The sequence below is a fragment of the Camellia sinensis genome, chromosome 6 (assembly GCF_055761805.1).
Source record: "Camellia sinensis isolate YWXY chromosome 6, ASM5576180v1, whole genome shotgun sequence".
Classification (NCBI taxonomy): Eukaryota; Viridiplantae; Streptophyta; class Magnoliopsida; order Ericales; family Theaceae; genus Camellia; species Camellia sinensis.
In genome coordinates this window covers 114793898-114806970 of record NC_138966.1, presented here as the reverse complement: position 1 = coordinate 114806970, position 13073 = coordinate 114793898, and the positions used below count along the sequence as shown (strand labels likewise).

At 35.6% G+C, this 13073-nt stretch overlaps 1 protein-coding gene across 1 annotated transcript; it reads right to left on the bottom strand.

Annotated features, from left to right (window-relative positions):
- Window positions 1-5970: 5970 nt before the first annotated feature.
- LOC114265458 (uncharacterized) lies at window positions 5971-11148 on the bottom strand. The gene is made up of 5 exons (XM_082876967.1): window positions 10844-11148; window positions 9264-9328; window positions 8998-9173; window positions 7160-7268; window positions 5971-6479 (listed from the first exon to the last, which is right to left on the bottom strand). The coding sequence occupies exons 1-5, from the start codon at window positions 11115-11117 to the stop codon at window positions 6171-6173; spliced, it is 933 nt and encodes a 310-aa protein (XP_082733093.1). The 5' UTR covers window positions 11118-11148; the 3' UTR covers window positions 5971-6170.
- Window positions 11149-13073: the final 1925 nt, after the last annotated feature.

Genomic DNA, 13073 nt, shown 5'->3' with positions numbered 1-13073 from the left:
AAGGAAGCTAAGTACTAATATAAAACTTGAATTCATAATGACACTCATGCCAACTTTTTCTCTCTCTTTCTGTTGTTCTTAAAGTGAAAGAGAAGCTGATGGAATTTTAAAAAAAGAAGCCGCAGATCTTGGGATATTGGTAAGCTATATAAAGTGTAAGCAAACAGTACATGGTCCCCCGCAACTTAGCTATACTTCCTTTGCATTCTCTTTGCTCTTCACTGCCCCATGCTCATTCACCTACCAATTGCTACTACTCCTAAGAATCCGAAGCACCTAATCAAGATCAGTAAGATAAAAAAATAAAATAAAATAAAATAAAACAAAAAACAAAACAAAACAAAACAAAAAAGAACAAATTCACACGAATTGTAAATCACGCATGCATAAGAACATAAGATTTGCGTGATTCATACTAAAATTAGGGCTACATCTACTATTGCTGAAATTTCATTATGATCAAGAAAGTTACAAGAGATGTAGAGATAACGACACCCTTAACTAGGGCCAGCCCTAACCCAAGGCTAGCAAGGCGGTCGCCTTGGGCCCCCAAATTTTGTCAAATTTAAGGGCTCTCAAATAATTTTAGCTCTTATGATATTAGTAGGTTTAAAAATAAAATTTCAAATTAATTAATTTAACTTCACAATCTAAATTAAAGATCCTTAAGCCTTCGTTTGGCATGCCAGGCTTTTTGGTTATTTTAGCCATAAAAAGACAAATAGATTTTTTAGCTTAATAAGACAAAATATCACATTTAACCCATAATCATTTCATTTTTTCTCTCACAAAAGTCAAAAAAATCAAAAAATCAACTCACATCCCAAACGAATCCTAAAGCATTTTCAAAACCATTTTAAAAATTCTTCTTTGACAACAAATTTTCGTTTTCATCAAATTTGATGAAAAACATGTTGCCAATGCTTTATCTTTTTTAATTTTCATCAAATACAAATTTGATAAAAAAAAAAATATGTATATATATGTAGGGAGTTTTTTTGATAAATCCATTTTCTAAGAGTTTTATTTTATCCAACCCATATTCTTTTTCACTATTCCATTAGGTCCAATTTCATATAAGAAGACCAAAATACCCTTTTCATCTACTTATGTTCAATTTAGTTCACATTATTTTCTTATGTTTCAATAAGTCCTATGGGTGACATAATTACCAAAATACCCTTAATGTGAATGTTCACACCGTCAATGTAAATATTCATATCATCAATGTGTAGGGGCCCGGCCCATGTCGATCCTCGTGGGTGCCCGGAAAAATTCGAGTCGGGCTGGGTCGAGCCACAGGCCAAAAAATAGGCCCAGCCCGTTGATAATATGAATATTCACATTGACAAGTTAACATTCACATTGATAGGAGTGTAAAATTGGCCTGCGGCCCGTGGGCGGCCCAAAACCAACCCGCCGCCCAGGGCGGGCCCGGGCCTGCCCGTTCACAATGTGAATATTCACATTGACATATTACCATTAACATTAACATTAACATTGACAAGAGTGTAAAATTAGCCCGTGACCCGTGGGCAGCCCGAAGCCCGGGCCCGGGTCTGGGCGGGCCTGGCCCGGCCCGGCCCGGCTCGTTAACAATGTGAATATTTATATTGACATGTTAACATTCACATTGATAGGAGTATAAAATTAGCCCGCGGCCTGTGGCCGGCCTGAAACCCGCTCGCGACTCGTGGGCTGCCCTAGGCGGGCCCGGCCCGACCCGTTGATAATGTAAATATTCACATTAATATGCTAACATTCACATTGATAAGAGTATAAAATTAGCCGCACCCCGTGGCTACCCGAAACTAGCCCACGGCCCGTGGGCTGCCTGGGGCGGGCCCGGCCCGGCCTGTTGACAATGTGAATATTCACATTGACATGTTAACATTCACATTGATAAGAGTGTAAAATTGACTCGCGTCCCATGGGCGGCCCGGGGCGAGCCCGGTCCAGCCCGTTGACAATGTGAATATTCACATTGACATATTAACATTCACATTGACATATTAACATTCACATTGATAAGAGTGTAACATTAGCCCGTGCCCCGTGGCTACCCGAAACACGCCCACGACCCGTGGGCGGCTCGAGGCAGGCTCGGCCCGACCTGTTGACAATGTGAATATTCACATTGACATGTTAACATTCACATTGATAAAAGTGTAAAATTGACTCGCATCCCATGGGCGGCCCGAAGCCCGTGGGCCGCCCGAGGCGGCCCGGGTTTGGGTCCGGGCCTACCCCGGGCAACGGACAAATTTTACACTCCTATCAATGTTAATGTTAATATGTCAATGTGAATATTCACATTGTCACGGGTCGGGCCAAGCCCGCCTCGGGCTGCAGTCGGGCTTCGGGCTGCAGTCGGGCTTCGGGCTGCCCATGGGCTGCGAGCCAATTTTACACTCCTATCAATGTGAATGTTAACATGTCAATGTGAATATTCACATTGCCAACGAGCCGGGCCCGCCCCGGCCCGAGGTCGGGTTTCGGGCTGCCCACGGGTCACGAGCCAATTGCACACACTTATCAATGTGAATGTTAACATGTCAATGTGAATATTCACATTGTCAACAGGCCGGGCTGGGCCCGCCCAGGCCGTGGGCGGGTTTCGGGCAGCCATGGAGCGCGGGCTAATTTTACACTCCTATCAATGTGCATGTTAACATGTCAATGTGAATATTCACATTGTCATGGGTCGGGCCAAGCCCGCCTCGGGCTGCGGTCGGATTCGGGCCGCCCACGGGCTGCGGCCCAATTTTACACTCTTATCAATGTGAATGTTAACATGTCAATGTGAATATTCACATTATCAACGGGCCAGGCTCGCCCCGGGCCGCGGGCGGGCTTTTGGCAGTCCATGGGCCGCGGGCCAATTTTATACTCTTATCAATGTGAATGTTAACATGTCAATGTGAATATCCACATTGTCAACGGGCCGGACCGGGCTAACCCCGGGCCGCCTATGGGCCGCAGACGGGTTTCGCACCCCCACGGGACGGGGGCCAATTTTACACTCCTATTAATATGAATGTTAACATGTCAATGTGAATATTCACATTGTCAACGGGCCGGACCGGGTCGGGCCCGCCTTGGGGTGCTATCCAGTTTTATACTCTTATCAATGTGAATGTTAATATGTCAATGTGAACATTCACATTGTCAACAGGTCGGGCCGGGCCCGCCCACGGGCCGTGGGCGGGTTTCGGGCAGCCACGAGGCGCGGGCTAATTTTACACTCCTATCTATGTGAATGTTAACATGTCAATGTGAATATTCACATTGTCAACGGGCCGACCGGGCCCGCCTCGTGCCGCGGGCGGGCTTTTGGCCACCCATGGGCCGCGGCCCAATTTTATACTCTTATCAATGTGAATGTTAACATGCCAATGTGAATATTCACATTGTCAACGAGCCGGACCGGGCCCACCCCGGGCCGCCCATGGGCCACGGGCGGGTTTCGCGCCGCCACGGGACAAGGGCCAATTTTACACTCCTATTAATGTAAATGTTAACATGTCAATGTGAATATTCACATTGTCAACGGGCCGGGCTCGCCCTGGCTCGCGAGCGGGTTTCGGGCCGCCCACGGGCCAATTTTACATTCCTACCAATGTGAATTTTAAAATATGAATGTTCAAGTCATTAAATTGCTAATCGTTCAAAAAATATTTATAAGGGTATCAAAATTAAATATAAGGGCATAAGTGTCCAAGAAAATAGTGTAAATCAAGAAAATGGACTTTATGGAATAAAACTATACATACATGGGACTAAATGGGTTAAAAAATTCCTTCATGGACTTCTTGGGTTAAAACACTTCTAAATTGGACTTATCAATAAAAATTTCATATATATATATATATATATATATTTCTTCATTGATTTAATAAACATTTGATAAAAAGGTGTGCTATTAGTTTAAAAAAAAAAAAAAAAACTACAAGTACTTAATTACCATTTTTCTACAATTGTTTTAATAATTATGTATATATTAATACTATATACTCTTAAAAATTAACTCAAAAAATATATTTATATATCTCATTCATTTTAAGCATGACTGACATTAAATTAATTTTAAATTTACGTTATACACCTTCAAAGTAAAATTTTGAATAAATAATTTTATTATATATAAAGGGCCCCAATTTAAGATTTCACCTTGGGCTGTAGAAATCTCAAGGCCAGCCCTACTCTCAACTATTCATAGAATTAAGGCAACAAGTCATAAATTCGATTCATAGTCGAGTGGTTAGTGTCAAGTACTACTTAGAATCCACACTACCCTAACAACCCCTTTCCATTTTTGTGAAAAGAAAATTTTTTAAACACTAGGGATTTTGCTTTTTGCTGGATATGCTCAGTTTAATTAAGTTTATGTTTTCACTGAGTTGAATTTGACTGGTCAGATGATGGGTAACACATGTATTCCTGCAAAATACACATTAATCTCAAGAACTTATACTTGGAAAGCTTCAATATACTTCAGCATTATATTTAAACACATATAAAATTTTCAATGAAAGCCTACGTCAATGTCAATGTCAATATCAACAAAGATACAACATTGAAGCTATCAAAGAAAGGTATAATTGCTTGAGGTTTATTCAATAAAAAAAAAATTGTTTCACTAATGATGGTTTGGTTATGAGATTTGAAAAATGAAAGGGAAAAAAAGTGTGAAACTAGATGAAATGTAAATATATTTTATTCACATTTCACTTAAATTTTTTCTCTCTTTCTTAATCCCTTCCCAAATCCTCCAACCAAACATAGCGTAAGTGTTTATAATTTGCCTAAATAGATGTAAATTTTAAATATTGATGGACAAATCAGCTGAAAATAAAATGAAAAGGAAACATAATGCTGTGGATAGGCTTGAATGAAGTAACAGTGGTCAGGTAATGTGTAAACATGTAGTTATGAGAAAAGTTCTTCAAATGTCTAGGAGATCCAAGAATGGACTAAACCAAACAATCAAATTCAGGTTTATGGCATATCAGCTCAAAGCTCAAGCACAGCATCTCAGATAGCTTCTTCTCAAGAAATCTTTTTAATATTGAATTACCAATTTTAAAAGATGAAGGGCAAATTACATATACACCCCTCGAGGTTTGACTAAATTACAGATACCCCCTGAGGTTTCGGAAATTACATCCCGCCCCCTGAGGTTTGTATTTTCATAACAATTTACCCCTGAGGTTTATATTTCATAACAAATTACCCCCTAATTTCTTATGCAAATATAGCATTCAGGGGGGAATTCGTAATTTCTCAAACCTCAGGGGGGTATTTGTAATTTAGTCAAACCTCGAGGGGTGTATATGTAATTTGCCCTAAAGAGGAAAGTATGTTAGGTTCAATGGAGAAGCCATACCTTGCATAGTAGGATGTCATGTTCATCTTGTGCACAAGATGATTTCAAGTTGGTTTTACTGAACAAGAGGAATTAAACTTGCACCATACATAGATTTGCAAAACATGAACTTGTTAGGAATTGATATACCTAACCAGAATCGATGTGAGACAAAACACAAACAACAATAAAACAGGAAAGGAAATTAAGCACACAAGAACACAAATATTTATGTGGTTCACTCAAAATACAGCTACGTCTACGGTTGTTGTAATTTTACTATGTATTTAGGGACAACAAGCAGCACTGTGTGAAATACCAAACGTAACCTTACCGCAAAGTTAGATCCATGATCGAGTGGTTAGTGTTCAGTACTTATCAAGATCCGCACTACCCAACAAAGCTATTATGTTCAATATATCTCCACCGGAAAAGCATCATCCTTTGTCATTTCAGTTACAAATTCTCATAAATAAAGAAAAAGATCATTATATTAGACCTAGAAAAAGGATAACTGATTAAGCAGTGAAAAAATTCTTCATACCTATCATTTTTCCTCCGCTCTTCATTCTGTAACAACAAATTATCAATCGGAAAAGAGGCAATTTACAAAAATACATAACATAAACCACAATTGTCAATAGTCATACTTAGAAAGATATAAGGGAGAACCAAATATGGAAAATGAAGATAATCATACTTATTGTGGTGATAAATCTATCCACTACAATGTAATAGGGAGCTCTTTTATGGCTTTGTACAAAAATGCTTTTATGGTTTTGTACAAAGATGTACGAGTCAATGTTCAAATTTCAGAATATAACCGGACTAAGCATAAGGAATCGAAGGGTGTGTTCAACCGCCACTCCCGTTGCTTTTTGTTAAGTGGTCTTCCTTTCCCTGCTTTTTCCCTATTAACCCTAACATCTGCTAAACCCCAGATGCAACAGTTGGTTTCCAAATCAAAAGAAACAAGCCTGAAAACACCATCATTTTTGGTGGAAGAACCAGTCACATCTACCTCACTGACATATTTCACATACATAGGGCGATCCTTGAACCGGTCAAGGTCTTGTGGAATGTGTACAACCCTTTCAACGCCCGGTGAAGACACCTAAAAAGAAACAGATTGTTTCAGATGCAATGGGTAATGAGCTTATAACAAGAATGTACGTATGGTCAATTTCAGAAATTATTCTGCAGATGTCATTGCCAATAAAACCTACAATTGATGGCACAACTTTAATTTAAGCAATTAAACCTTCTCTGTCTATAGGCTAAAGTCTCACATACAATGTCCTAGCCCACATATGAAGCACATATTCAGCCCAACTGAACTGCTAAATGTTATTAGGAAAAATTATAATGACCACCCTTGAGGTTTAGAAAAATACAATAAGCCTCACAAGTTTGGCATAATTACATTGTCCTGCCTTTTAGTAAAGCTAAAGAGACTAAAACTAATGTAGATGGTGTTAAGACACGGAAAAATATACAATTCAATGGAAAAAAATATGAGGACATCATTTTTTTTTTATCCATATAACTAACAAATTACTAATGAAAATGGAGCTAAGTATTATGTGAATTAAAACTTTAAGGGAGCCTAAAGTAATTATACTAAATTTGTGGAGCAAAATGTATTCTCTCCAAACCTCAAAGGAGGTAATTCTAATTTACTCATGTTATTCTTATGCTAGTAAGCATAAAGGGACATCTTTCCCAAACCACCAGTAATGGCTGTAGAATTGACAAAACACTGGGAGAGGAAGATCTATAAAAAGAAAGTAATACCTCCAGAGAGATGTTATTGGGAATAGATCCAGAAAGTTCAGCTTCATCTAACCGTTTTCTATAGGCTAACGAGAAAGCTTCAATATCAGTAATACTGGGGGAACCAGACCTGCGAAATATCACTGAAGATCAGAGCCTTCAAGAAACCTCACATTACGTGGAGAGGTTGGCACAATTTCAACGTGAATTCAGAAGTGGGACAAGATGGTCACAGGCACGTAAAAACAAAATCAAGACAATTTTTTTTTTTAAAATTAGATCTGTGTTGATTCAATATTGAAAATGGTTGAAACCATTTGAACAGGGACCATTGTTTAGAGCACTAGTAAAATATTGACTAGCATGAAAACTCAGCTTCAACTATGAGGTCAACCTCTTTATGCAAAGAAAGCCTGGTAAGGTCTATAACATCCATAGTTATCAATCCAATACCGGCCAGCATATCATTTTTGTTGTTGACAAGGCACTTATTCCATTTTGGATTTATCACTACAAGTATGGTACATTTATCAAAACAAGATATTTGCGCATAAAATTTAATGTAGTTAAAGATATACATAATGTTAAACCTAACAAGAATTGTTTAAGATCTGCATAAAAACTCATTTATCAAGCTAATAACATAATTATATTGCCCAATACAGATTCACTGTGAAATATACAAAAATATATCACTAAACTATAGCAAGCTTAAGTTCTCAGTACTTCAAAAAAGGATTTAAAGAACTTTACCATTATAAGTTTCTATTTAGTTTATTTATTACTTAATATATTAGTGGTTCAATTTTTGTTTAAATACAATTAAACTGACCTCATCTTGGGTATCAGATTTCTGGGGTATGGGCCAAAACTGTCAGTACAACCAAGACAGGCCAGTATAAGGCTTGTTAAATTAGTTGGAACAGTATTAAACTTTAATTGTACTTATCGAGAAAAAAAAAGTATTAAACTTTAATTGTACCATTTTTCCAGTGAAACTTTACATACAACCTGGGTGTTAATAACTATGTAACCATCGACCCCTCCAATGATCATAGCATTTGAGTTTGATGGGATCAAAACTTGGTTATGGCCTCGATCAGGATCATTTGAAAAAACGAAATGGAAAGACTTCAAGAATATAAAGAACTAGTATAGTTATTTGACAAATTTTGCCAAAATGGAAAATAGAATAGAAGAAAATAAACACAGCATTACTTTCTTCCCAACATGCATCCAATGAAATCCAAGCTTAATAGAACCAGCATTGGGCATACCAAACCTTCCAGTGATTTAGAGAATAAGGAAGGATGGGACAAAGGACCCACTTTGTGAAAGACAGCAGGAATTTACCACAAACCTCTCAGAGCAATTGTTATGCAAAGCCTATGCTCCTTTACTATTTTGTAAAGTTCAAATGAGAAATAATCAAAGTTCATTGGGAAAAAAAAATTAAATAAAAGAAAAAAGCAGGATAAATAACCTTAACAAAAAAAAGGAAATCCTTTAACAAACAGAAAGAGAAGAAACAAAACTTGTTTATGTAGATCCACGAGAGAGAAAACATTGTCAATTTGTCACATTTTGGACATATAATTCACTCACAAGTCATCCATTTCATTTGAACTCAAATATTGACCAATCTATTTTTAGGTTTGGATTTGTTACGAGCAAAAAGAGAGTAACTATTCATGTTCCATTTTTACCTCCTCTATTTTTTTTTCTTTTCTTTTTAACATTACATTAAAAAAGTCAATGTTCCATTTTTCTACAAATTTTTGGGAGAATGTGGTGTGAATTGCACATTGGCGGTGCAGAGTCCAATTTCATTTCTCTTCAATAGTGTCATAGATGCTTACTTGTTTGAGGACTTCTCAATGCGCACCCGAATGATGGAATTTGGTAATGTCTTAAAGGCATATATTTTCAAGTCACCATCAAATGATAGAGAAACCTCTTCAGCTATTGCTAATGCTTCTTTATCCCACAATGTCCCAGCAAGTGAGATTCCACCTCCTCCATCTCCATCCCCAACCTTCAAAAGAAAGGACAATGGTTACATAAAATGTCAACTTCCCTCATTTACTAGAAAATGGTAAAAATCATTCTACTTCACAACACTTACATAGGGTTCAACATCTTCTGGCAAATACTCATCCTCAAAATAATTATCATCATTCCCCAAGTCCCCTGTACAACAATAAGGAAGAGTGACATGGTCACCATAAATGGAGATGCTAGAAGAAGGGAAGACCTAAGCTAACATGAGATGCAACAATGAAAAAATATGTGAATTTATTTAATTTAACTGAGCATATAGCCCTTGATGGAACATAATGGCAAAAAAAGATTATGCAGCCAATGACCACACTTGATTAGGACACAAGGCTTAGTTTGGTTTAGTTAGTTTGATTTTGACAGATCCTTAAGCTTTTAATATGTGATTATCTGAAAACAAGAATAAATTCACTGCTTGAATAAATTGCTGAACAAATTCATAATAATAGCAGTTAGTCCTGATTCTGAAGCCAACCAAAATATTTATAGGGAAAAACATTATTTTAAAATGTCTAAACTGCAAACAATACATATCAAATGAAATGGTTCTGCAAAACCACTGGATATTAAGTCATATTAAAAGATCTCTTAAAGATTTCTACTCCATTTTTTCTTTTCAAAGAATGCAACAGAATCTTTTGCAGAACTCAAGGTTAAATACTATCCATCTAAACAAACATAACTTACCAAAATTGTATCACATGGGTATTATGTATCACATGGGCATCCATAATATCTTACACCTATCCATTCTAATGACACACCTCAATTGTATCATAAGGGCATCCATTGCTCCTCTCTTTTAGGTTAATCACCTTGAGTCACATCAAATAAATGTTGAACCACAATTTTAACTCCCCAAGTTTCAGATAGCGTTTCATAACCTTCTCTTATGATAAAAGCCTAAAATACCCAAGCCTTTTCCACTTGCACCATGGATTGACCCCTGTGCGAGTTTTTTAATTCATATTTTCTGAAATAAGTCTCCTCTCCAACCTTGACCCCCTAAATAAGAACTAATGCACTTGCCTGGTTAAAATTGATAACCCCAAAATTAAAAATAACAAAAAAAGAAGAAAAAAAAGAAAAAAGAAAAAAAAGGAGAACAAAATTTGAGGACTTGCTGATATTTTTGTACTCATTATGTATAACTCCCACAAAATTGGCCAAATATGTGTTAAGCTTAAGCTTTTTGGAAATAGGCCCAACAATGTGTAAGACATATAATAATTATTTATCTTTATATATGACATGATAAATATATAAAATTATATATTTTTTGAAAATTGATGTCTCGTGTGTCCGTACTTGTTAGATTTTGTGCTTTGAAATTTCATCCCAGCCTCAAAAGGACGAACATTGTGGAAAAGAAAGGAGGGAGTAACTAATTACAGAGTAGGCAATATTCACCCCCTCTGGGCACAAACATGCACACTTTCATAAACAATGCCCAACTTTATGAACCAAAAAAAAAAAAAAAAACAAAAATTCAATCGCCCAAAATACCATCAAAACAAACAAACAAACAAACTTGAGAACAAAAATATTCAGAAACTCGAAGGAAATATATGAGGGCAGTTAATCAAAGGAAGAAACAAAAGAATTTTTTGGTATTTCTTAAACAAAAGAAAGATAAGAAGTGATTACCATCTTCAAATTCATCGAAGAGGAGGTGGTCTTCGTCGTCCATTGACACTTCTTGGACGATGGTTGGCTTCAAAACTGGCTGGGAATGTGAATTTTTCTTCCCGGCGTGGACAACAAAGGACTTGGAGGGAATTTGGGCAAATGGGTATGACCAAAACGGGAAGGAGAAATCATGGCAAATCCTGAGAAAGCAAACATTGTTGGGCCTAGTTGCTATTGTTGAACCCCAAACCCCACCACAAGCTTCCCTCAAGCTCCATGCCGTTAAATCCATTTTCTTCTCTCTCAGTCCAAGTGTAGTTTTTGCTGAGGATTTATACGATAATTTTTATCTTGAAGATAAGAGTTTTTTTTTTTTTTGAAAAAAATATTATAATAAATAAAATGTGAATAAAAGTAAATTTATTTTAGAGAGACTTATTTTAGACACTTATGTAGGTTAAGTTTCGTGTAATTTTTTATAGAGTCTCAAGTCCTATTTAGATAGGAATGTATTACATAAGATTCTACATAAACGTAACGTGACGTGACACTTACATAAACGTAACGTAACGTGACACCTACATAAACGTAACGTAACGTAACGTGTCACGTAACGTAACGTAACGTGTCACGTTACGTTTCGCAAACTTAATGAATTTTTATTTTTTTAAATTAAATGTGAAAATGTTGTTGGTTTATGTTGGTGTCACGTTACGTTTCATATGTTGAATGTTGCCATAGATCATAGGTGTCATATTACGTTTATATAGATGTCATGTTATGTTCATGTAGATGTGATCTATAATAACATACAATTTCTTATATAAGTAATTGAATGTTGTCATAAATCATAGATGTCACGTTACGTTTATGTAGGTGCCACGTTACATTTATGTAGGTGCCACGTTACGTTACGTTTATGTAGATATGATCTATGGTAACATATAGAAATTTCATATTACCATAGATCATAGGTGTCACGTTACGTTTATGTAGGTGTCACGTTCCGTTACGTTTATATAAATATGATCTATGGTAACATTCAATTTCTTATATATAGTTTTAGTATTATTTATGATATTAACAATTAATATTGAGAGTAAATGTGTCAACAAACTTCCCACATGACTTATGGGAACGTAAGTTTTTTAGTAGGACCATATGTAACATAAGGCCTCGTTTGGCAAGAGGCTATTTTAGCCAATTAGTCAAAAAGTTACTAAATTAGCCAAAAAGCCAACAACCCATACCAAAAAGTCAAAGATTCTTTTTTCTCTCTACTTTTTGCACATTTTTTCGTAATTAGCCAAAAAGTCATCCCAAACATACAAGTTTTTTTTACCTAACTTTTTAGCCAAATAGCCAAAAAGTTACTAAATTAGCCTGTTCCCAAACGAGGCCTAAGTCTCTCAAACAGGACTTATAAATAACTTTCCTTTTAATTTATTTTATATTTTTATATTTTTTAAATCTATATCTAAATTTATGATTGTTTAAATTTTTATATAAATTCACAATTGAAACACAGGGACAATATCCTTGCAAATTTTACTTTTCCATTCATGCATCATTAATAAGGCTGACCGAAGTAAATAAGCAGAGAGACCAAAATAAAATTTTGATAAAAAAGGCTGACCGAAGTAAATAAGCAGAGACACCAAAATAAAATTTTGATAAAAATACGAAGATTAAAGTGAAATTCTAATAAAAATATAAGACTGCCAATAAAATAAGAAAAAAGTATAATATATGATTCAAATGATAACTTCGGTTAATTTTATTAATAATTGATAGATAAAGAGTTAACATTACAACTTAACTTAAATTATAAGAATTAATTATCACCACAATTAAAAGTGGATGAACCAAAATTAAATTTTAATAAAAACAAAGGATTCAGGCACCAAACCCATAGGAGAGTGTCAAAGCCCTGTTCGGCTTAAATTTTAAATAGAAATCAGTAACATTTGACCTGTTTGGTAATTATTTCATTTTTAATTTTTAATTTATATTTATAAAAATTTTAAAAATTGTCATCAAAATTTGTTTAATAATTTTTTTAGTTTATAAATGATTGTCTCAGTTTGTAAATTTAAAGAAAAAACATAAACTCAAAAAATGACTTTACGTTGATTTTTAAACAGAAATTAAAAAATTTGAATAACCAATTTTTTTAAAATAATTTTTTTTTCAATTGATTGTTTTTAACTAATTTTTTTTTCAATTATAATGTGTATGATCTCAATGT